Genomic DNA, 24,666 nt, shown 5'->3' with positions numbered 1-24,666 from the left:
GCTGGAAGGACATCCAATATACTGGGGGGGTTAACTCAAAGCTGTGACACAGTGAGCAAGAAAAATGGCCATGTAATCGTTATCAATTTTTAAAATACCCTCATGGAACAACTGCCCCTAAAGACTAAGGTCAAAAATGGATCAAGCAGAAGCATCCTTGTACAAAATAAAGTACGTCAATTATGGTAATAAAAATAAGAATACAGTGTAAATATATATTTGTATTCATAAATTCCTAACTGTATGTACAAGATGATGATGGTGCAGTGGACCACGGTGCTGCACATCTCTCTGCAGTATCTTCTCTGATTTGGTCTGAAAAGCAGAGTGCCGCCCTTCACCTCTGATCAAACACACATTGACGAACAAATAAACCCAAACATATAAAACCCCAACATAATCGGTCCCTTCGATCCTCCTGCCCGACTTCGGAATGCCCAGAGTGATGAGAAAAGTCAGTCTCTTTTCTGGTGCTGTGAGCCAGTCCCGGTAATACAAAGTGCTCATGAACACAGCCACCAACAAGAAGTGGGAAATGGCTGCAATCTGGAGTTCATGTGCTCCAAGCAAGCTCAACAAGGTGTCTCCGAGCTCCCTCTCCGCAAAGCACCAGTGGGTTTAAAAAAAAATATATATATATTTTTTTTTTTTCTTTTTAGCTTCATCTCTGGGAATATGGGGAGAGTCCAACCCCGTGAGGCAGGGAGTGGAGAAAGTGTCAGTGTTGATCTGAAAGAACAGGAGGTATCAGCGTTTCTTGATGGCTGCCCCATTGGAGTGAGGAGGGAACTTAGGCAGGCATGGCTCCTCTGCTCCGGCATCATGCGAGAAAACCGAGTCCTCTCCGGACGAGCAGGTGGAGCTCCGGGTATCCGGGTAGCTGGGTGAATATTGGTCCAAAGGTACTGAAAGCTCCAAATACTCCTGCAGTTAGAGGGAGAAAAAAAATGAAGCATTGCACTTCCCAAACAAAAGGCAGACATATCTGCTGCTTCTGTGCTTGCTGAGGAGAGGACCACTACTGACCTGGTTGGATGTCATGGCTAGAGCACGATCCAGGTCCTCTACTAGCTGTTTGAATGTGGGTCTCTGAGAAGGCACAGCATGCCAGCAATCCCTCATCATCATATACCTGTGGAAATCAGCAAAATATATACATTTTAAAAATGACACCGCTTGGTTTTATTGTTCTAGCCATCTGTCATTTCTCCTTACATTCTTAAACTCTAAATCAGATTTAATTTTAAACCTTTAAGGCAGGGGTCCCCAATCTCAGTCCACGAGAGCCGGTGTCCCTGCAGGTTTTAGATCTCACCCTGGGTCAACACACCTGAATCACATGATTAGTTCATTACCAGGCCTCTGGAGAACTTCAAGACATGTTGAGGAGGTAATTTATCCATTTAAATCAGCTGTGATGGATCAAGGACACATCTAAAACCTGCAGGGACACCGGCCCTCGTGGACTGAGAATGGGGACCCCTGCTTTAAGGACTGAAAATTCATTCAAATGAACTGAAACTCAGCTGCAGCTGACAGTCCATCGCAGCTGGACAACATGTTTCAGCTGGAGATAATTCAGTCTTTAAGCGTTTCATTTCACCAGCACAGCAAAAGAATAAATAAAAAGTCACAAAGCATCATTGCAATCCGCGCGCCAGGATTTTTCCGATATACAAAAACGTGGGTAATGTAAATATAAATGCTAACTGTTTAAACCAAGCATGGAAAGTGTTAGAGGGTGTTTATTTCAAACAGCATTTCCCACACAATTACACTACATTTGTCCATTTATATGCACGGCTACATACACGCAAAAGAAGGCACTTTTGCGCCACTTTACCAAATACCAAACAGCATTCTTTCTGCTATGGATCAGTTCCACGTTCTGTGGGTTCTAGAAAAGCAGAATGTGGACTACTGTTACCAACAGTAGCTCATAGTGGTGGGGTTGTCTGTTCAATCGTGGGGAGAGATTCTAACTGGGTACTAAATGCATCCACCGGTAGGGAAACATGAGATGGGAAGGGCCAGTGCTTGCTGGGTAGCTATGACTGAAGTCTCAAAATAAGAGTGAGGGAATCATCCACTAGTTTATTAAATAATAATAACAATAATAATAATCATCATCATCATCATCATCATCATCATCATCATCATCATCATCATCATCATATTAAATTTAGATAAAATAAAAACTGCGAAACACACTTGGGCGACTGTGGCAGGTATAGTCGCTGTGTGAGAGACTTGTTAGACAACACCCACCTTCCTGTACTAGAAGGCATTACTTATCAGTGGCTTTGACTTTTAAATGACAAAGCAAATTGGACAAAATGCAATGCAAACAACCCACAGCCCTCAGTCGCTATGCTACTGATACAGGAATAATATCGATCAGATACAGCGTAGCTCAGATCCTTATTACATTTATGGGCTATAATCTGGAAGGAGGTAGTGATTTTTATAGTTTAGATTTATTAATTTTAAGAAAAAAATAAACGTGCCATTTCACATTTCCCTGTTTGGTTTACCTTCATTTTCAAATATGAAAATGCTAGAAAAGTCTGCAGAACATTCTGGTTTTCTGTGTGTAGTGATTCCTTACAGCTCATGTGTACATGTTGAAGGCTTGTCCATACGGTGACCTTCCTTCAGCAGCTTGAACAGCTCTTCCACTGGAACGCCAGGATATGGAGAGCCTCCTAGCGTGAAGATCTCCCAAAGCAGCACCCCAAATGACCAGCTGCAGGAGGAAATAAACGGGACCATCTAAGTTTTCTGCACGACTAAATGTTAACTTCACTTTCCATCAAGATTGAATTAGCAGAGAAATGGCACAAGATACTCACACATCACTTTGGTGTGTGTATATCCGGTCAAACAGAGCCTCTGGAGCCATCCACTTCACTGGCAAACGACCCTTTGGGAAACATATGCACATTACTTGGCCATTTACAAAAAGAAAAGGTTCATATGTGAATAATATGAAACAAATAAGGCCACTCACATTGGTGGTCTTCTTATAATAGTCGATGTGGTGGATATCTCTTGCTAGGCCAAAGTCAGCTATTTTCATCACACTGTCATCCGTTACCAAAACATTGCGAGCTGCAAGGTCTCTGTGGATGCACTGCAGTGATAAAATACGACATTAATACAATGAAATATTTTTAATAGATTTATTTATTTCTGAAAAGGTGAGAATTACTAGTTGTGGTTACCTTTTTGGAGGCCAAATACTCCATGCCCCGGGCCACTTGGTAAGCGAAGGACACCAGATCTTTGATAGACACATTCTCCACAGGAACTTGGTCAGGGTTGGAGCAGTACTCCATACCCGGCGGGCGGCGAGCTCGTAGATACTCTCGCAAGTTGCCCTTGGATGCATATTCAACTATCACATATAGAGGACCTAAAAATGATTGGAAGAAATCCAAACGCAAGTCAGATTTTATGCAGGGTCAGTTCATACAGCTTGCCTGTACAAGGAAACATAATCATTAAATCCATAAAACGATGCCATGCATTATTCAATTATAGATGAAGATTTCACAACAGAAATTATAGCGACACTAATGACAGCAAGAGCAGTAAGGACAATATAAACTACATGCGCAAGAGTGTGTATTTATAGCATGAGATAAGTTGAGTAAAATGAACAAAGAGCTTTGTGTAGCAGTGTGAAGGCAACAGAGCGATGTGCACAGCATGGTCATTAGAGACTAGTTTCCTTTAGTTTTTCGTCAGGGATGATTGGACAGAAATGACAGCAGCTGCGGTCGATTCAAACTGCGAGCTCGGAAGCTGGTGTCAGAATCATTTATGCATGCTTTTCTACACATCCCTCAGAGTAAGGTTCACAGCAACATTGTTATCTGAGGGACAGCAGTGAGTGTGAGCAGAACAGGGCAGGTTGGCTGCAGCCCCCTAACTGGACCTACCATCCTGTGTGCAGGCTCCCAGCAGATTAATGATGTTCTTGTGCTTCCCAATGATCTTCATCATCTCCATCTCTGAAATGAGGTCTGACAGGTCTTTCTCTGTTGCATCAGCTGTAAGATGAGGGAAATAAATTTCAGTGATTAGTCCATGTTCTGTTAGTGAAAAGGCCAAAAAGGCCTCACAATAATCACCTTGCAAAGTATATACACCAACACTGGAGCTCGTAAGGAGTTGGCTGCCGCCTGTGAAACACTCCCTGGGGAAAAGCACTTAAAGTGCGAAAGAATAAACAATACTTTCTCTGAATCTTCACTCTGCCGTGCAGTTTAAAGGACACTATTTTATATAGGATGTCAAGGGTCCTAATAAATTTTTACTTCACTCTCCAATTTGTACAATGGCTGGAATCTAGTGGCAGAATCTGTTAATCACTTTGTTGTTCAAGCCTTCTAATTCCTGTTGCCTGGACTTGAGTTAAAATTGATAACTCTACAGTGAAGAACTTATTCCAGTTGAGCAAATCACTCTCCTCAACTCTACTGTGTACAATTTACTTACCTTTCAACATTTTGACTGCAACCTTGGTAACACGGTTTGGCTTTTCTTTGTCCAGACCAACCGCTTCCCCCATCACCACCTGGCCAAAGCATCCTTCTCCCAGGGGCTTCCCAAGAACAAGTCTACGGGGGGAAGAAGAGGCACCAGACTGCTTTTAGCACACACTGCAGTTTGCCTCCAAATCGACTGTGTGTGAGATAAACTCTTGCCTCAACTCTGAGGCCTGCAGTTTAAGTGTTGCATAAGATCACCTTGACAGTAACTTATTTTTTGTCCATGTGAATGCAGCAACTTTACTCCATGTTCCTGATCTTTGAATGCTTAGCCCTAGACGTACCTGTCCCGAGGAAGCTCCCAGCGAGGATCTTGCGGCAGCTCACACTCGGACACTCCAGACAACATCGGAGAACCACTGGAAGAGAGGCGGGAGGGACGGACTAGCATCACTCCAGAGTGGATGGAAGAACTTGAGTCCACAGACACCTGAGGTAAGAAACAGTGACATTACTCCTCTCACAGTGGAACCAACACTTTTAGGAGTTCTTATAGCAGAGAAGAGGATATATAAAAAAACAAAAGGTACCATGTAAAAACCACCCTTGTGGTCCAGGCATTGTGTACCATGCCAGGTCCAGAGTCTAAGCACTCCTTAAATAAATAAACTTACCTGATGTACAAGAATTCAAGGATCTACAATGAGCCTGAAAGCTCCATGAATACATTAAGTGTTAGGCTGGTACTGACAAAGGGTACGGTGAAAATGTGCAATTAAGTCACAAACGTCAAACATAAACACTGAAAATCTTTGAATTAAAAAAATATATTTATATGAGAAAAAAAAAGGTGGTTAAGTATAAATATTCCAAACCCCCTATCTACTTTCTGTTACCTGTCTGCGCAGAGGGATGCTTTTGGCCAGCTTGTGGACGGCTAGCTGACTGTTGAAGTCACTCTTCTTTGAGGAGGTGGTGCGAATCTTGACAATAATTGCAATTGCAATCATAATGGCTATGAAAAAGAAGCCCACACAGTAGATGACCACCTCCAGGTAGGTGTGGCTGGCTGGAGAGTAGTGTGGGGGTGCTAGGTTTGAGGGGGCAGGGTGACAAGGAGCAGGGAGGAAAAAGGTCAGCTGTCATGAATAAACTGACTGCATACTCAAACACACCCATTCATCACAAATTAAAAACAAACAGTCTACTCAAGCACCCACCCACCCACACACACACCCACACACACACACACACACACACACGTCTATGTCTAAAAGTCAGAGCCTTACACACCAGTGCATATGGGAATTGAATGCCCCCAAGCTCAGGGTGTTACTTTAAATACTTTGTGTATTGAGGATATACCATAAATTGCAGTGCAGAAATTTAGCTGGGAACTATTTTGTGTTAATGACTATGTAAGAGTAACGGTGACAAAGACTCGGACTTTCACACAGAATAGAGCACTTCACACATGTTTCAAAACTGCACATCATTTCTACATCAAAAAGTAAGTCGTTTTCTATTTGTAGGCCTAAAGCAGCAAACCACAAAGCATGAGATCAGTGCGGCAATTTAACTGCTTCACTTGATCAATACAAAATGTATTTGTGACTTCATCTGGAATGCAATTTTTAACAGACTGTGTGTTGGTGCTGGTAATGCCAAGTTTTTTACAAAAAAAAAAAAAAAAAAAAAAAAAAAAAAAAGGGAAAAGGGAAAAGAAAAACATTGCAAATAAATAGATAAAAGGCAAAACTTAAAAACAAATTTTATGGTTCAGATCTTGTTTTTTTCCTCCCAAACTGTGAAAAACACCAATGTTTAGTCATACCAGTAATAGGGGTGTAATGGACTCCAGTTTTAGTAGGAGAAAAAAACGGTTCGATCATACATTGGTTTGGAATGTAGCTTTATACTTAGGAGCTGGATATTAGGGATATTTGTTCCAAGTTTGTTTTTCTTCTTCTAGGAGAAATTTCTAGTAGCGAAAACCTGGGCTTCAAACTGCTTTGGCTCTTTGAATTTGGGGGATATCCTTAATATGGTCACCTCAGGCATGCAGCTTTGGCTGATATTTGCAGAGGACAGCCAATCAAAATACAGCGGGCTTAAAATAATGGTGGCCTTTAAAGGGAGAGAAAGCTAAAATAGCTTGATTAAGGCAGAGGATGAACTCGGGGGCTACAGCATGAAAAGTTGCTCTAGTAGAATAAAAGAACAGAAATATAAAGAGAGAAATAAAGGCCAATTCAATGTGAGATTTTATTTTTTCAAAATAAGACAGCGTGCTCATAGTGGATATAAATTCTTGAAAGACTTACTCTAGTTTCCCATCGTCTACCCAAATTGCTTAATTTTAATTAATATTCGGATAAGTTAAGTATTACCAATGAAAATTGCACTCATGTATGTTGTTGCCCGGCGCTAGAAGGAGAAAAAAAAAAAACCCAAAACAAAACAAACTCCAAATAATCTGTGTCATATGTTAAACTGTACATCCCAAACCAAAGATGCCATACCGACTGAAGTGTACAGTTGCATCCCTAACCAACACCAGCAACACAAGAGAGCTACACTTGTGTGAAGAGGTTGACTGACAAGCAGCTTGATAATTGGACAAATGCCCATTCCAGTCCTCAGGAATGAGACCATCCACTACAGCCAATTATCAAAACCAGCTGCTGTGCTCACAGCAGGAAATGACATCAGCAAAACATGTCATTTGTAGAGCTTGTCAAAGAAAATCAGCTTAACAGCAAACCAAATGCAAACACCAATTAAAGGGAAGAACAGAAGAGACAGTTTGAAGTGAAATCTTATCAGAGCGGCCAAACAACCCTTCTCTAAAAAAACGTGATCATTAAATGTATTCCTGCCTGGAAGACAGAAAAAGGGGGGGGGAAAAAAAAAAAAAAAAAAAAAAAAACCCTGGACAGTGCTTGGATTGTTTGGCATGTTCTGATATCATTTAGAAACAGTAGAGTATGATTCATATTCTCCCATCTAAAGAATTTAGATGGAGCAGGAACCATGCTGAGCACAGAGACAGAGCAAAGTTTTTTTAGTATTTGTAATGTGCCCTGGCTTCCCCCTACATTTTTACCAGAACTGGTAAAAATGTGAAGGTGGACAGCCAGGCTTGCGTTGAAAAAGGGAAGGAATGGAAATATAGAGGAGAGACAGAACCACTGATACCTTCAAAAACGGTCAACCATGCAGAGTGATGAGAGTACCCGATAGAATTGCCTGCCAAGCAGGTATACTCCCCAGCGTCATCAAAAGACACATTTCTCAGTTGAAGGACTTCCATTTCCTTGTCCGTGGTGTTAACGCCAGCGGTCTAGAAAATAACAAAGGAAGCACACCCAATAAGAGGCCCAAGAAGGAAAGGGGACCACGAGTAAAGGATTCTGAAAGCGAAAGTGGATGGAAGAGCGTTCTCCTCCTTGATCCAACACCATCTGCCCAAAAGGTAACACCTAAAGCCCCTGCAGAGGACTGCTCAGAGAGCCCTCCCGTATCTGTTAGTGGAAAGATGGTTATGTTAAGTTTGTACTGTGGAACCCCACACAGGGCCACACCATCACCACATCAAATACCTTAGTCTCATCTCTACATGCAAGAGATGGGCATGGAAACTCCACAGCAGAACAGACCACACTCACAATGTATTTATAGCCCTGTGTTGAATCCATGTTATGTTATGTTATAGTTTACTTTGCTGCAGCAACATTGTGGGAATATATACACCTGCTGCCTGGTGTGACTGCTTTACTCTACAACTGCCAAAACTAGTGCTCAATTTGGCGCTAATAAAAATAACAACGGTACTTTAACTGAAATTACTGCAGTAAGGAAAGTCATCAGAACTGATTGCCAGATATAGCTACAGCCCATTACATATAGTCTGCTTCACAGCAGTATCTTGTTGCAAATCAATACGCTGTGTTTACAAAGTGCATTGCTGCCGAGCATACCAATCACAGATATTATGGACTACATTACCCCAACATGTAGTTACATTATGGGGCAGTGCATGCAGGATAACAATACGGTTTTCTACTACACTGCAGAGACAGCGTAGATTTAAAAGAGGACTATAAATCAAGCTAGAAATTCACACTCACACAAACTATAAACATTTGGGGGTGGGGTGGGGAGGGGGTGAACCGTGTACAGAGGACTTTGAAGGGCAAGGGAGCGAGAGTAATGGAAGATGGCAAGAGAGGCCCTTATTAGGAGGGCATAGCACAGGATTGGGGCAGGAATGAGAATGGGTCCAACATAAACCTGAGACTAAACACTTTCAACTGTTCTGCTGGGAATTTTCCATAGCGTCATTTACAGTCAGGAGCACCAAGGATAGAGGAAGGGAGGGAGGAGAGAAACAGCTGAGGTTGTCTCAAGTTATGCGGGTCTAGTTTTTCCAGGTGGTCCTAGAAGCGCCTCCACTGTGTCGTCCCTGTGCTACAGCGTGGTGGTTACCTGTGGGTTCATATCTGATGACAGTCAGCCAGGCCGACTGACTGACCTCTCCTATATAATTGGACACTTTACATATATACTCTCCGCTCTCCTCCTCTGTCACATTGTAGAGGGTCAGCACTTGAGCGTCCGAGCTATTGACCCCAGAATGCTGGAAACAAAAACAAGTTATGTGCAGCACAGAAGAAAAAGGAGGCTGATACAGGATATCTGAGGGGTTTGTGTTATTTCACAGTTAAAATGGCAAACAAAAACTTCAGACAGTTCTTAACAGTTATAGAAAATGACTGGAGGAAATAAAAAAGTATTACAGAAAGTAACATACAAATCACTCCATGCTAAAGAACTTCACTTTTTATTTTTTAAGTGATGAATTTGGCCTGTTGCTTCAGGATGACAGACTAATCTCCTACCTTGAGGACGCGAACGTAAGGTAACCCATCTGGACCAGTACGGTTCCCATTGACCTCGATGTGCTTTAACCACTGAATGTGGGGCTGAGGGTCGCTGAACACCTTGCACTCAAACTCCACATCACTTCCTACTACTACAGTGCGATTAGCTGGCAGGCCAGCCTGCAGGATGGGCCTGTGTGGAGAGCGCTCTGCAACAAAACCGGAAAAAACAGACGTATGTTACTTTTGACATTTGGTCATCAGTGAAGCAAGCGCATAATATAAAGCTAAGTGTACAAAAATTTACACACACGGCTGACTGATTTTCAAACAAAAGCCAATAAAACTACTGTCACCTGCTTTATTACTGGAAAATGACTGGGACTGAAGGTTGCTCACTCATTTGGTTTGACACTGTATTTTCAGGCTACACTTTCTAAATTACACACCATAATGGAGATTTAATGTGGGTGCATCCTCAGCTATATGCTGGTTGTGTAATTATTAAGAGTTATCAGGCAGGAAAGCAAGTTAAATGCCTCCTCTGGTGCAGTTACGGTGAAGTGAAATGTTCTTGCAGACCCATTTTGATGACTAATAACTCTCCAAAGTAAACTTGCAGGCCAAGAACCTGGCAGGATATCAGCTGTGGAGGATTTCCTTACCGAGACATCCATGGGGGACTTTGAAAGCACTTGTGACAGTGCTTTCTCCACACTGTGGAACAATCTTAATGTTCATCAGGCTCAGATGCCTGAGGCCAGGAAAAGCCCAGGGGACGCCGGTGGTGGAGGAAGTGGAACCATGATTTATAAAGACCAATGGTGCAAGAGCGAGTCAAAGAGTAGGCCCTAGAAGAGTAATCACTTCTCTCTTCTACTTGTACCCATCACTTCTGCCACAAGTAATTCCTGTTTTAGACTTCTGCAGGGAATATTTGTAGACCCTGCTGCCATTCATGAGTCCTATGATTATTATTTCTTTTATTGAGACAAGGATTGTTAAGTTTGCATGTTCTCCTTGTGCCTGGTGGTTTGATGGACTGGGAAACCTGTCCAGGGAACACCCAATGTCAAGTGGAATACGCTCCAGATAAGTAGTTAGAAAACTAAGTGCTTACCAACTTGAGATTCACAAATGTTCAACAGGTGACTAAAACAACAATTGCAGTTTTACTAGAAAGTTACATATGATTAACAATTTCTACGAACTCTTACCGACTACATCTAGCTGATAGGTGTGATTAATGCTGCCATACTTGTTTTCCACCACACAGGTATAGTTTCCCTTGTCAGAGGGCACTACAGATTCCATGATGATGGTCCACATATGGTCACGGACCTAAAAGTGATTTCGAGAAAAAAAGTTAGTATAATTTCTATACAATAGCACTTGGTGGCTAAAATGTAAATCTGAAGAAAGTAGTAACTTTATGAGTCAGTAACTGAAACCATAGCTCTGGGTGGAGATTCTTTAATTTGCAGTAAATGCTTGATTTAGTTTCAGCCCACCATAGAATAGCTTAAAATAATGTGATATCCCACAATTTCTAAGATGCGACTTCAAAACTCAAATATTCAATAAAATGTTATTATAACAAATGAGGCAACAGAGATGTTTATCAGGAAAACATTCATCTGAATCCCCATCTGTTCTCTCCCGATATGAATGATCATAAATCACATTTTTTTCATTTTAAAGCAATAGCTAATAATGAAGTGTGATGTGATGATAATAAGATAACACTACACCCTCTTCCTGTGACAAAGTTTTAATGCAGCAGATCTTTGTCCTACCCAACAGCTGCCATTGGAAATGGTTATGTGTGTATATTTCTGCCCCAACATGTCTTATTAGCGCCAAATGATGTCTGGCTCCTTTTTTTCCCTTAGACGCGTTATAATTTTTCCTCCATAAATCTGCCAAGACCGGCAGTGTGTGATTAGCCAACAAACCTCTAAGGCAATGGCAACATCAAACATGCATATATACAGACGGTTTCCCCTATTTAGCACAAAAAAAAAAAAAAAAAACACAACGTGGTGAGGGAGTCCAGCTGCCTGCTGCCAGATGTGTTGTGCTTGGGTTCATACACATGTGGTCTACATTATTTCTTCCCTCCTGCACGTCGCCATGCAGACGATATGAACAATAGAAGCCCGACCATAAAATTAAGAAGTGTGGGAGATATGGTAGACGTCCCCAATCGCAGATGCAGACCTTCTTTGCACCTTGACTGAAAAAGAAAGGAAGAAAGGGGGAGGGAGGGGGGGACCCAAACGCACAAAAAAAACCAAGCATGGCAGTACTATGTGCTGCCTGGCTAGGTGGGGGACTTGGGGTGGGGCTGACCATGGCAGCAGGCAGCTGAGAGGAAACTCCTAAATGTGTCCCAGCTGGAGAGGGAGATGTGCAAGGGAAGCACTAGACAAGGCTGGACTAGCCCACACCTTGATGGGAAGAGCAGATGTAGGACAGGAGGAGGGATGTTTCTTAGTGTCTGAACATGCACACATTCCACACCTGTGAGGGAAACTGCCACTGAATGCAGTTATTCACAGAGAATCCAACACTGTAATCTAAAAAGAACTGTAATTCCATAAAATTACAATTTACCATGAAAATATTTAAAATGAAGTCATACCGGTTAAGACATGTAATTAAATAATACCATAGTTTGTAATTAAAACCATTTTCAGTGATGTTTTATAAGAATAACTTCTTTTTGCTGCGAGTCTGATATCGTGATACCCAGAATTAGGACAGGCAATGTTTTCCTATATCCTAACGGATGTCTAGGATTCCCCACCTCAAAGTATTGCTATGACAAAAAGTTCCTATTGTAGCATAGGGTTTCATCCTGTATTGTTTCTCGGGTCAAGATGTGAAAACTTGCCTCTCCTTTTTACTAGCAGAAAAAGCTTAAGTACAAGTGACGGGGTGGTGATCTAATGTGGAGATGATATCACTGAAAAAAAATTTAAAGAAATCTCCATTTGCATGGAGTGAGCGTGGAGAAATTGAGAAATATTAAGGACTGTAGAGCAGTATCGACATGAAATAGCTATTCACCAAATTCTTTAATTACTAACCTTGAACCCTCCAATACGATGGTCCCTTTTGAACTCCTTCCCATTTTTGTACCATTTCAAAGTCGGAGTTGGGTTGCCACTGGCCTGGCATTTAAACTTTACAGTTTTGCTGGCTGGAACGGCATGAAGCTTCTTTTCCATTTTTTCTGGATGAGCCCATTGTGGAGCCATTGCTAAGACAAATAAGGAGGAGAAAAACAAAATCAGTTATCAGGAATTTTATTATTTGAAAAATTATCTAAAAATACTCTTGATACTCTTAATCCTAAATTATTTTTTGTTGCCTCTGTTACACCACAATGTAAAATTGCATTGGGAGATAAAGCTCTTGGAGACAAGAGTACAAAACAAGGTCAGCATGCTTGTCACGCTTCGAGGCTGCTGCATTCTTTGTGGGCAGAGCAAGCAGCAGCAGCAAAAAAAAAAAAAAAAAAAAAAAATGAAGCCAGAGTGTCTTAATTACTCTATAGACAAATTGGAGGACATCGAAGGTTAACCGAGATTAGTCACCAGAGACCATTTTTTGTGTAAAAGCTGTCACTGAGGTAGTAAAAACCCTCTGATTCAGAGTGAAATCATTTGCCCAGATGTAACCCACACACGTGGCAGTACGATAATTGAATTTTAAAGCTCTCAAATCACTGACCATTTCAGGCGATTACTCATACGCTTGTGACTTTAGGTGAATCAGCAGTGACCATTTGTTGCAGCAGGATTAGCTATATAAAGAGCTCAGCACACTTACGCATCAGCTTTTGACTGCCCAGCAGTTTGTTTTCCTCCGATGACGACTCCTCACCATCGTCATCATCCTCAGATGAAGCCGAGATATGAACTAATAAACAGGAAGTAATTTAAGAACAACTCAATTTATTCTTAATCACAACACTTCAGCAGCAATTAAACATTTAAAACATTTTTAAAAAAATGTCACATTTATAAATTGACAGACAGATTGACTAATGGATGTAGGTTACACTAGACAAGGCATATTCCAAGTAATGTCAGTAAGTGGTACAATTTCTTCACTTTGTTATAAAATCTGTTCTTTTTTTAAGTGATTTGATTTTAATTGTAATATATAGTATTAATATCATACACTGTAAAAGCATGTGAAAGTGCCATATTCAGAGTAAACTCCAGGGGTTACTAATGAAGACACAAGTCTCACATACAGTCAAACGTCATCTGCTAGTCAGAGCAAATGAAACCTGGCTTTGTTGCTCTGTGACTCAACACTACATGTTACACTGTAGTAAAATGTAACAGCACAAAAATCTTGAAACAAAATATGCAAAAACAGATTAATTGCTTGCTGGTCATCTAGTAGTTTGGTGGATATGTCACAACAGCTATCATACCAGGGGGCATCTATTCTATCATTCTGCACAGAACAATGGTAACCTTACCTGTCACGTTGAAGAAGATGCTGTGGTTGCCAAAGGTAGTGCATGTGTACAGGCCGGAGTCAGTAAGCTCCACAGACTCGATCTCCAGCTGGCCATTGCGGATACGTGTATGTTCTCCATCCACTACAGCTACATGGTCTTTGGTCCAGTTGACAGCATGGAGGTAGTCCTTGGCACAGCAACTGAGATCGAGACGATCCCCAATGGAAAGGGTGTACAGCTCGGCTTGCGTTTCCACAGATACTACAGAGGAATGAAGGAAGTTCTACTTAGCAGCTATACAACACTGTGTGACTTTATGCTTTCAGTCATTCAATCATACAGATTCATGAACACAGGGGAAAAAAACCAAACACAACTACTGTCATCTGAAACCCCCAAAAACCAATCAAAAACAATGGTTTATTTCGATTGGAAAAAAACAAAACAAAATCAGCACGTCACAATAAGTAACATGTATTAGTATTTTTAAAGACCTCACAACAACAAAAAGACCATCTCTGTACTGTAAACTTCAGAAATACAACCAGTTGATTTCCTTCCATCATAGCATCTCTCCAACCGCTCTCCCAAATTAAATTGCATCCCAGTCTAGGCCCTATCTTCAGGCAGGCAAGGAGCTACTTGGGAAAAGGAAGGTGAAATTCAATTAGAGGAATGAAGAGAGGGGAGGTGTCATGAAGCAAGACACCTGAGCCCCCCTGTTCTAAATGACTACATAGTACACAAGGAGGAGGGAGGCAACCCAATTATGCTGACATGTTGTCCATCGTGTGGTGTTGTTAGTCTAGTTACAGAGGTAAAGCTCGTCACTGACCAACGTACTTTAGAATCACACTTCCTGGCCAAAAGGTACACTAGCAAAATCAGCTAAGTGAAACGGCTAACTTTATTACTTGAGCCTCTCACATCCACAGAGTCAGTGTCAGTAAATACCAATTTTTCAAAGCCTAAAATGATATCCTACCATCTTTCTTTATGTGAAACAATAAATTAAAATCATGAAGTTATTTAAATACTTTTAAATTCATGTAAATTGACTAATTGAATAACTGACCAATCACTGCATCTCTAATTAGCATCTCCTTCCATCTGAGGAAGAATAAAAGCTTAAAACAACAGTGATCATACTTGTCCTGCTTCTCCATTCCCTACATAGTCCCTTCTGCATTATGACAGAAACTGAATTATCCCAGAGTGGTGAACAACCCCCGCCTCAAGACGTGATTATTCTACTCCTCTCAAAGCACACTGTTTTATAAACACTACCTACTGATCAAAACAGGAAGCACATCTACACCAAATAACCTCAGGACAACATCAGCTAACCTGACTAATCCCTCCCAGCATAACAACAAAGGACTCCAAACAATAAAGGGGAAGAGGGAGCAGAGAGAGCAGGCTAGTGAGCATGTGCACAGGAGCGAGCAAGAGAGGGCCTGCAGTGGCAGGTTCTAGTGCCAGTTGCTATGGTGACCCCACTTGGGCCTAGTTAAGGTATTTCCTGGATCACATATGTCTGACAGGCTCTTAATCCCAGCAGAAAAAGGGGCCAGGGGGTAGGATCAACTTTCTCCTCAAAAACAAAACTGAAGTGGGGAAAGCAGAGGAGAAATTTAGATCATGTCCACATTAAGCTCCAGCTAAATCTGAAAATGCTGTTTTCATGTGAGAACTATTAGCATTCACATTAGTCGCGTTTACCCTACAGTAACGATGTAGCTGCTTCAGCCGGTTTTCACAGTGTGGGATCTAGACTCTCGCAGTGACATAATAAATTGCAGCTTTGACCATAATCCGATTGAGCAAACAAAAAAACGATGCAAGCTAATGTAAGTGTAGATCTCAGAGAGCAAAACGCTAGTAGAGAGAACGAAGATAGTTGCTGCTTATTGGGCATATGTGGCAAATTACTGTGATGTCATTTATGAAAGCAGCAGCGAGCTGAATATTTGATCTTTTTTCCTAAAATGTACTGCTTGTCCCTGATTTAGAGAAATTATGCCTCTTTTCCACTGGTACCTACTCGGTTCAGCTTGACTCAACTTTTAGCATTTTCTATTAGAGGGTAGTTCCTGGTATCAGCTACTTATCAAGTACCTGCTCGGCCGAGGATCCAAGCAAGCTGAGACTATCTGAAAATTTAACGCCAGAGTGCATGCCACCAATTGGCTAGTCAATGGTGGCATGCACTCAACGAGTCATGTGAACGACCCCGAAGTAGCTACCTTTTTCTTCTTCATAAACTGCCTAGTTTAGAAAATGACCTTTAACCCTCTCTACCCCACAACTAGTTTGTGTACACAGTATATTTTAACAAAGACATTTAGCAATAAATCAGGAATAAAAATATGCTAACCAGCATTCATCTATTGAGCATAGGCTGTCAGATCACCATTTGGCTCATAATGCTGGGTGTAAAGAGTCCACAACTACTTATTCTGAAGGAGACTGTAAAACTTTGAGAAAGGAGATTGATACTAATCGATGAAATGAAGCTCACGTCTCAAAAATGACAGCAACACTGAGGAAAGGACTTGTTGAGGATTTCCAGAACTTTTCCGTTGGTAAGTGTTGCATAATATTAGCTAAACAACATCTGATTATAAACCATCTTGTTTTCAGCCATCTGTACACAGGAAAGTCACATATCTAACTTACTGAAAACAAGCGCGTTTATGCATGTTTTCATGTGCTGGAGCCCTGGGTGATTTGAGGTTGATCTGCAGAGACTCCTCTCTATAGTGACAAAACTGAACATGGACAAACAGCACTCCTTATCTTAAATAAACGGCATCATAGCAAGTATGTATTAGGGCACAGCTGACACGATCATTTCATAATTGGGACGTTGCCTGATAAAATCAACACAAATATGTGTTAATGATAGCAGCTACACTTTACCACTGTCATTATCTAATGCCTGTCTGAGACCCAACATCACACAGTGCATTACTCTGCCAAGAGTCCACTGCACCTATGTTAAGTGTGCTCCTCTGCTTTTCAACCACAGGTCCTGTGTTTTACAAACAAATTTAATCACATTTTTCTGAAAATGTATAAAGTCAGATTACAGACCAGAAACATGACATGTTAGGACGCTACAGTACTGATGCAATACAGATTTTATAATCCAGGTTACTGGCACCAGCTGTTTACCTGCTATAAATCTAAAATGGCGAGAGAGAGAGAAAAAAAGAAAATCATCTCTTTATGGATGCCGTGTCCCCAGTCAGTTTAAATGAACGTTATGTGTATGCTTGTGCACCAAGAAACAAGCAGAAAGTTGTCTTTGAGGTTTGAAAAATATTCAGTGCATTGTAAACACACAGATTTTGATGTTTAGGTTGTATAAAAGATTAAAGCTGAGGAAACTGTTTGATATGGACATAGTGATAGTGACCAGCTATAGCTTTGCACATGGACACAATGTTTCTGCACAGTGTGACGTTTCTGTCCCTGCCCTCCAAACGGAGATGCCACTGATAAGACTGTCAACATCCCAGCTGTTAATGTGACTGCAGACATCGTAAAACACCCATAAAGCTGTAAAATTTACTCGTTTTATTGTAGGGCACGGTCAGGACAGTGTTTGCTTCTGTGACAACCATCTCAAAACTAATCATGTAACACGTTTTTAGCAGACGAACCCAATGGCTTTCTAAAAATAAAGTCAGAGGTAGGGCTGTTCGATATAACGATATATATCGGATGACGATATAAAAACGTCTATCGTTTCATTTTACGCTATCGTTTGTTTCGTGGTGTCGCAAAATAAACTGTTTACGGCAATATTTTTTCATTATTTTGATGGTCACTGTAGTGGCTATATTAATTTCCTAAAGTTCTCTCTTTCTCTTATATTTAATATAACCACACTACAGACGGACAAGCACTTGTTTTTATGAGTTGTCATTAGCAACAACGACGGTAAAACCACCTCGTGTCCGCTTGTTTATTTTCCACATAAACCTTTCACAATAAAGCTCAAGATCCTGTTGAGACTTTTCAAAATAAACTGAATCACGTGAAAGATGCAGAGTATTTACGGATGAGAAGCAAAAATGAGCTGTCAGGTGCTAAAAAATAAACCTTAGACTCAAACGTTAGAACAGGCTTTTCCCCGCAGCACGCCGTGTAATAAATACTCACAAAGAAAACGGCGGCCGTTACAACCTATGTCTAAAAATGTATCGTTTCATGCATCAGTTAAAACACTCGACTCCAGGTACGCAACGCCCAGCTGGAAACACTTCACGCAAGTCGAGCTGCCCGACATTCACAGAATTTACAGAAAATGTTACATTTTTGTGATTTATATCGTTATCGGACGATAGAGGTCTTAATATCGGGATATGAGATTTTGGTCATATCGCACAGCCCTAGTCAGAGCCAACATTATTTTCTGTGTAAATGCCTTGCTGCCACATAGCTGAACTTCTATCACAAAATATCGTTTCAATTCTTCATGCAGAGGTAAGTACCTTTGGATTTGCAGATGTTTCATCTCAGTTAATCTGCCTGCAACTATGATTGGATTAAAAAGGATCAAGCGCCATAGTTTCAGAAAGCAACCCACCTGGAAAAGTCTTCCATGGGTTCTTCTACCCAACTGGAAAAATTGACTGACATCATTTAAAATCAGCCTAATTACACAAATCATGAAAGGAATTCTGGTCAAGAAGAACATAGCGAGAGGCGTTTAAACAAGGGGCGGAAAGCTCACTAGTCCGAACATGCAAAACTAACTAAAAAGGGCGAGTTGGCGCCAGACTGTGGAACTTTCTCTGGCTACAACATAGGAAGCAATATGCCGCGTGAATGACTTCTGGGATTTCCTGCTCTCACTGAAGTGATGGTTGAATGCAGGAAAGTCAGACTAGTTGCAGTGGCAGACAGAAATGGCTATGTAAGTTTCTATGCAAGTTTTCTATGCAAGTTTCCTCTGCTGATTTGACCACACCAGAGCGAAAGGGTGGGTGATGTAGAGAGGGAACTGATAAGAGACAATAGTAGCTCTGGCAGGAAGCAAAAGAATAGGACAATGCCCATTAGCAAGCTCCCAAAGAGTGAGTGTCCTTCCTTAAAGCACTCCAGTGGAGGACCTTTTCATTCTTAAATGAACCACTGGCAATCAGCATGGATTAACTGTGGGGGGCTACAAGGGTTACTGTGTGCAAAGCAAAGTTGGTGCAGTGTCATTCAAATTAGTTCAGCTACATTTAGCCTCATATTATGTCTTTAAAGGAGAAAAACACAAAAACCCAAGATCCCAAAAGAACCTAGCTATTTTTTGTGTTTTACTATTGGTGTTGAAAGATTTTGCAGGGCTTTCCCTAGCTCTAAAGGGGCCTTTTGGGAGGTGACCATGCAAGACAGTGAGCATGATTAATCCAGGTACAGTAAATGCAAGGAGGCTGTGTTCCCCCATTTGTAGGAGTATTACTTTTCTCCGATATCACAGTTCTGTCTTTTATCAGTGGTTTGGATTTATAACTCTATTTTCCTTTAAAATAAAAAAAATAACATCTCAGCCCTACTTTCATAACTTTTTTTTTTCCTCTCCATTGGAGAGATCTATTCATTTTCCTTTCATACTTGACTGATTAACTAGACTACACAAGTTCTACATGATAAAACAGAATTGGGATACATGCAGGCAAAAAGAGACTAAAAGACTGACATGGTTGTTTTAGCATCTAATCCAAAACCATTATCACCAAACATCAGCAAAGAAATCAAATGTTTTAGCTCAGAAAGAAAACTACAATTAAGAGATTGCCTTTGAAACCGCAGGGAAATTCCAGCACTGCCTCACTTTGGATTATAAAGGACTCCACAGGCGCCAACTTCACAGTTCAGGCCTTGAGAAAATAATGCAGCTTATCTAGCTTATCAAGTATATCATATCTTGTGGCTAAAATATAGTAGCTGTGGATGAGAGGGAGAACTTACTGCTAGAAGTCAAAAATTGTTATTTATGTCAGTGTTTTATATGCTCAGCAGTTGCTTGATAAACTGCTGGAGAGGATATGACTGGCTTATTTTATATTCTCAATGAATAATTTGTTTCAGAAAATGGGGATGGCTGAAGCCTTTTTGGGGAGGCAAAAATTCCTCTTGGCAGGAAAAACAAAACAAAACAAAAAAACCACTATGAATTTACTCAGGTCAAAAGCAATTTCATGGAAACACCGCTTTCCTCAGACATTACCCTACAGAGGTAATGTCTGACATTAACCTCAGACATTGTTTAACCTGCCAGCTCCCCAGTAGAAACTGTGTCCATCTATAGCACAGCTGACAATCTGAAAAATTCACTGCTAGTGAGTGGACAGCCACTGCGCGTGCTACGCAGGCAGTACCCTCTCCTAAACCAATTGTATTCCCAGTAGAAGTCTTGATGCATGCTGAATCCTCCAGGTAAGCAATTCCCAAATTACTGTCTGGACGCAGCATTTTTAGTGGGAGAAACATTTTGTCACTCATCCACTGAAAGTGCCACATCCCGATGAAAAGAATCAACTTTTGGGGTTTCCAGTAGATGCTGCATGTGAACTTTACTGCCCTGACATTTTCCCCCAACTTCATGTAATAAGAAACCAAGTGTTTTTAAAATCCTTATTGGAAGAGAGAAAAACAAAACAAAATCCAAACAAGCTGATCAATAGATGAATAGAAAAATTATTTATTACACTTCAGTCAAGTAAGGAAGGCCACAAAGATTTCTTATGTGAGGTTTAGGGTAAGTTGGGCTGGGCTATTTAACATTTACCATCTTTACATAGAAATACGATCATGCTTTCATCCAACTTTTTCTCATTTCACATTGAAATTCCAGTTACCAAATCCAACTGTATAAAACAAATTGACTGGTGCCAATTTTAAGTCCAGTTATTTAGTTACATAGTTATTTTTCCCCTGTAAATCACACCATCCTAAATGTATCTGCATTATACACAGCAGTGCACTACGGAAGAAAGCTGAATGAAGGCATACTTCTAGTCAGAACATTTTGTAAATGTTAGTATAGGTTTAATATTTTTCAACAGCTTTATTCAGGTTAGTTGTAATTGGCAGTTTCTAAACCAAGCTAAATTTGTTAATGACACATGGATGGCAAACACTGGCCTGGCAGGATTAGTGTATGCTAGTGCCTGTTGTGCTGTTTAAATACGGCATTTGACCATGCTACTATTGTCTATATGAGCAAGAGGCATGCACATGAACAACCACGTGATCTTTTTGAGGCTTCTTAGTATGGAGCAAGATCATTTCTGAAACAGTACAAGTGCTCTTTATTTAATAAAAAAAATATATACACATTCAACTGAAAATGGTGCTAAGTGTGGAAGTAGCCTTAAACTTCCTGGCTGGACAGCATTTTCAACAGAATACCTAAAAAGTTTGATATGAATGCAAAGCAACTTCACACGAAAACTGGTCTTTAGTCTTACTCTAGCGTCAGCAGAGCTTTGCTCCTCTGGGCTTTCATTTCTGTCTGAAAAGAGTCTTACTCAAGACTGTGGCAGCTCTGGTTTTTAAAAGCTAAAGGGTCAGTGCTCTTCTACTCTGACAGACAGCACAAGATGGACTCAAATCCACAGAGAAGGACATAACTTCCGGACAGTGAACTGTCAGAAAGAGAGCGATTAAACAAACATTATACAAAGATCCAAATGATTTTAAAGATAGTTTAAAAACATAAACAAAACAGTACAAGTTGCTTCAAGTGCTCAAAATGAAGGAAAGTTTAAGTCCTTCACATGACCTCCTGAGAAATTCAAGGAACTTAGTTTGTTCAGGGAATACTCTATTCTTATGTGAACAACACCCAGCAAAACACAATAAGACACACAATGGAGCATACATTTAAAAAAAAAAAAAAAAAAAAAAAAGGAACATTTCCATATAACTATTTTGTTTCTCCACCCCAGACAAAAGGAATGCAACCAAATGCCTCTGCTGTGATTGTTCGTCGACAGCTGAAGCCATCCGTAACCCAGCAGGGAAACGGGGAGAAAGTGAACCAAACCCAAGCAAAAGTCAGTGGGTGAGCAAGAGGAAAAGCACTGAGGCGCATAGATAGTACCTGGCCATTTGGTGATCAAGAATGGGTGGAGTGTAAATGAAAGACAAACCCCCCCCACACCCTGGTGGAAATTTATGGCTCACCTTGGAAGAAAAACATGCTCCCCCGAAAGCCCATCCTTGAGGAAGGGTTTCATGTAGCATAGCATCTTTTTTCAAAAACAGGCTAATTTATAGTTCCCTGGCAGTTAACTCCTCTTTCAGTGACAACAAATACCTTTTCATTACAAAGGAGGACTGCTAGGTAGTAGAGCTGCCTTTGGAATACAGATGGAAGTCATTTAGTCCTCACGGTCCCATTGCTAGCTTAAACATAGAAACACCAGGTTTATTTTAGGGCTTAAAACCCCAAAGAGACCCTTGTGCGTAATTACTTCCATTATAATGCTAGGCTTTATCATATTCTTTTGCTGCTCTCTACTTCCGACTTCAGAGTGTAAACATCCAAACCCATTTACCCACAAGTCGAGGCAGCTATTACACCGCTGGACTGTGTCCAAGAAACACATTTTTAAGGATTTGATTTCAGTGCCTCTTTCCCCTTTTCAGAACAGAGCTTGTGTAACCGCAAGACTGGGCTAAATTCTTCACAGAAAGTCTTATGGTAATAGTTTCCAGTTTAGATTTTTTTTTTGTGTCCTTTTAAGTGTGGTGTGTAAGATTTTTTTTTTTTTATTGTGAATCCACTTCTAAAAACATTGAAGGAACTGGTTTGAAAAGGCAGAAAAAGCCATTAGTAATAAATTCGTAAGAAACACAGTTGTATTACACATGACGCAGTAGAGAGCGATTAAACAACTCAAACTCAGGCAAACGGGGGTGGTGAGGGAGCACTGACGCTGTAAAGGACAGGCTTCACAAAAGTCTGGAGTGTGTTAGGATTACATTCCTGTACAAAGAACAAAGCTTTGGCTTATCAATGAACTGCTTCTCAAGCCAAAAGTCAGGAAAAGTCACACTTAATAAGTTTATAAAGTTCAAACAGTTACACGATCTTTAATAGTACTACACCCAGAACTTCAGAAAACGCAAGTCTAACGAGCTTTAATTTAGTAAGGCATCTTACCTTCATCAGCGTTGGCAGGCCGGCACTGGGTCCTTAAAACTTGAGCAAATAAAGCCAGAAACAGAAGTATACTTGGCCTCATCAGCATCCTGCTGACGGAGCTACGACTGTTTGCTTTTGTGCGACGGGAACTCCATTCAGGTGTTTGGGACATCAGCAGCAGTGCATCCACAGTCCACAGCTTAAAAAAAATAAAAAATACAAATAAATAAATAAATAAATAAATGTGTGTACACACACACACACACACACACACACACACACACACACACACACACACATATATAAATTCATGACATTACCAAGCTTAAACTTTTCACAAGTTTGTTGTCAGTAATAATATTTATTTATTTTTTTTAAATGTATCAAAATCAGTTCATTGTCCAAGACATTTCAGTGTAAAACAGTTCAGGAACATAAACTGAACTAGCAAAACCTGATGCGAGAACAGCAAAATAAACTAACACATTAAATGTTTGTTGACAAGGAATTTCCATGACCATGAAGAAAAAAAAAAGTAGAGAATATTCTGTATGTTTAAGAGGTTTGAGGTAGATAATTCAGTATTTAGGCCTGCTTGCAGAAAACCGTGATAAGAAACTGCAGTGCTCCAGACTCCCCCTGATAACTTAAACAAATATTACATGTGTCTTGCTCAATTCACAGGAATGTAATGTTTTTGCTATACAATTTAAAGTAGCAATTGAAGTCTTGAACTCTTAAAGATTGTCATTGTACCCCGACAACGACATAGCAAGGCTTGTTGTTTTGGTGCTTGTATTGTACCCCCCTTATGCACATCTGCTTAAATCATCACCTCTGCAGCATCTGGCCACACAGATTAACACTTGCTCATAATCTGCTTCACAGAATTTGTTAAAGACAAAAGGGAGAAGGCAAAAAAAAAAAAAAAAAAAAAAAAAAAAAAAAAAAAGGATCCAACATACTACAGCCTGTTATGTGACACCCTTATTGAGAAAGACTGTCAGGCCATCATTTCCAGAGAGGGAAACAGAAGATCTATCGCCCAACAGTTGGTTTTGTTTCCCAAACCCAGAGTGACACCCGCTGCAGCAATTTGCTCCCATAACATGCTAATAAGTGTCAAAGACAGGCCTCGGATGACAGGCTTTGCCAACTTTAAAAACCAATCGTTCTGTAAAAACACAAAGAGATGGGTCACATCTGATTAAAAAAGAAAAAGAAAAAAAAAAGAAGAAAAAAAAGAAGCTTAGTTAATATTTTCACAAAGTCCAGCACAGAAGCAGCTGTGGTTTTCTTTAAGGGGTAATCACTTGTATGAGTGTTGCCTGACTGAAGCAGTCATTGTGTTCTCCTAAAACCAATTCAATTTCACTTTCCAAGAATGGCCTAGTGTTCCAGCAGCTGAGCTGGGTCAGGGGGGTCCAAGAGGGATAAAGAAGCTTGGTCATCTCTACTCCAAGCTGTGAGTCAGTGTTTGGGATGCCTCCAAGAAAATGCTTCTGCTGCCGGACAGAAGGAACCGCAACGAGCAGCCGACCACGTTCCCCAGCCCCTCGTCACTACGACAATATTTGGAAGGAGGAGGAAATCGCTTTTTCAAAGTGTGACAGGACACTTTGTCATAGTCCACTCCCTTGGGAGCAC

General features: G+C 40.7%; 1 protein-coding gene across 1 annotated transcript; it reads right to left on the bottom strand.

The window, feature by feature from the left end:
* Nucleotides 1-747: 747 nt before the first annotated feature.
* Nucleotides 748-23,125, bottom strand: fgfr1a (fibroblast growth factor receptor 1a; the record flags this gene model as incomplete). Its single annotated transcript, NM_001311315.1, is given in 17 exon segments — nt 748-924; nt 1,027-1,132; nt 2,609-2,746; nt 2,853-2,923; nt 3,011-3,133; nt 3,225-3,415; nt 3,945-4,055; nt 4,504-4,625; nt 4,841-4,986; nt 5,393-5,586; nt 7,695-7,839; nt 9,413-9,588; nt 10,597-10,720; nt 12,472-12,644; nt 13,217-13,306; nt 13,881-14,123; nt 23,038-23,125. Coding segments are annotated over 17 exon segments (2,418 nt in total), but the record flags the coding sequence as incomplete, so codon positions are not given.
* Between the last annotated feature and the right edge of the window lie 1,541 nt (nt 23,126-24,666).

The sequence above is a fragment of the Oreochromis niloticus genome, linkage group LG12 (assembly GCF_001858045.2).
Source record: "Oreochromis niloticus isolate F11D_XX linkage group LG12, O_niloticus_UMD_NMBU, whole genome shotgun sequence".
NCBI classification, from domain to species: domain Eukaryota; kingdom Metazoa; phylum Chordata; class Actinopteri; order Cichliformes; family Cichlidae; genus Oreochromis; species Oreochromis niloticus.
The sequence above is the reverse complement of the archived record's forward strand: the minus strand, read 5'-3'. Positions and strand labels throughout refer to the sequence as shown.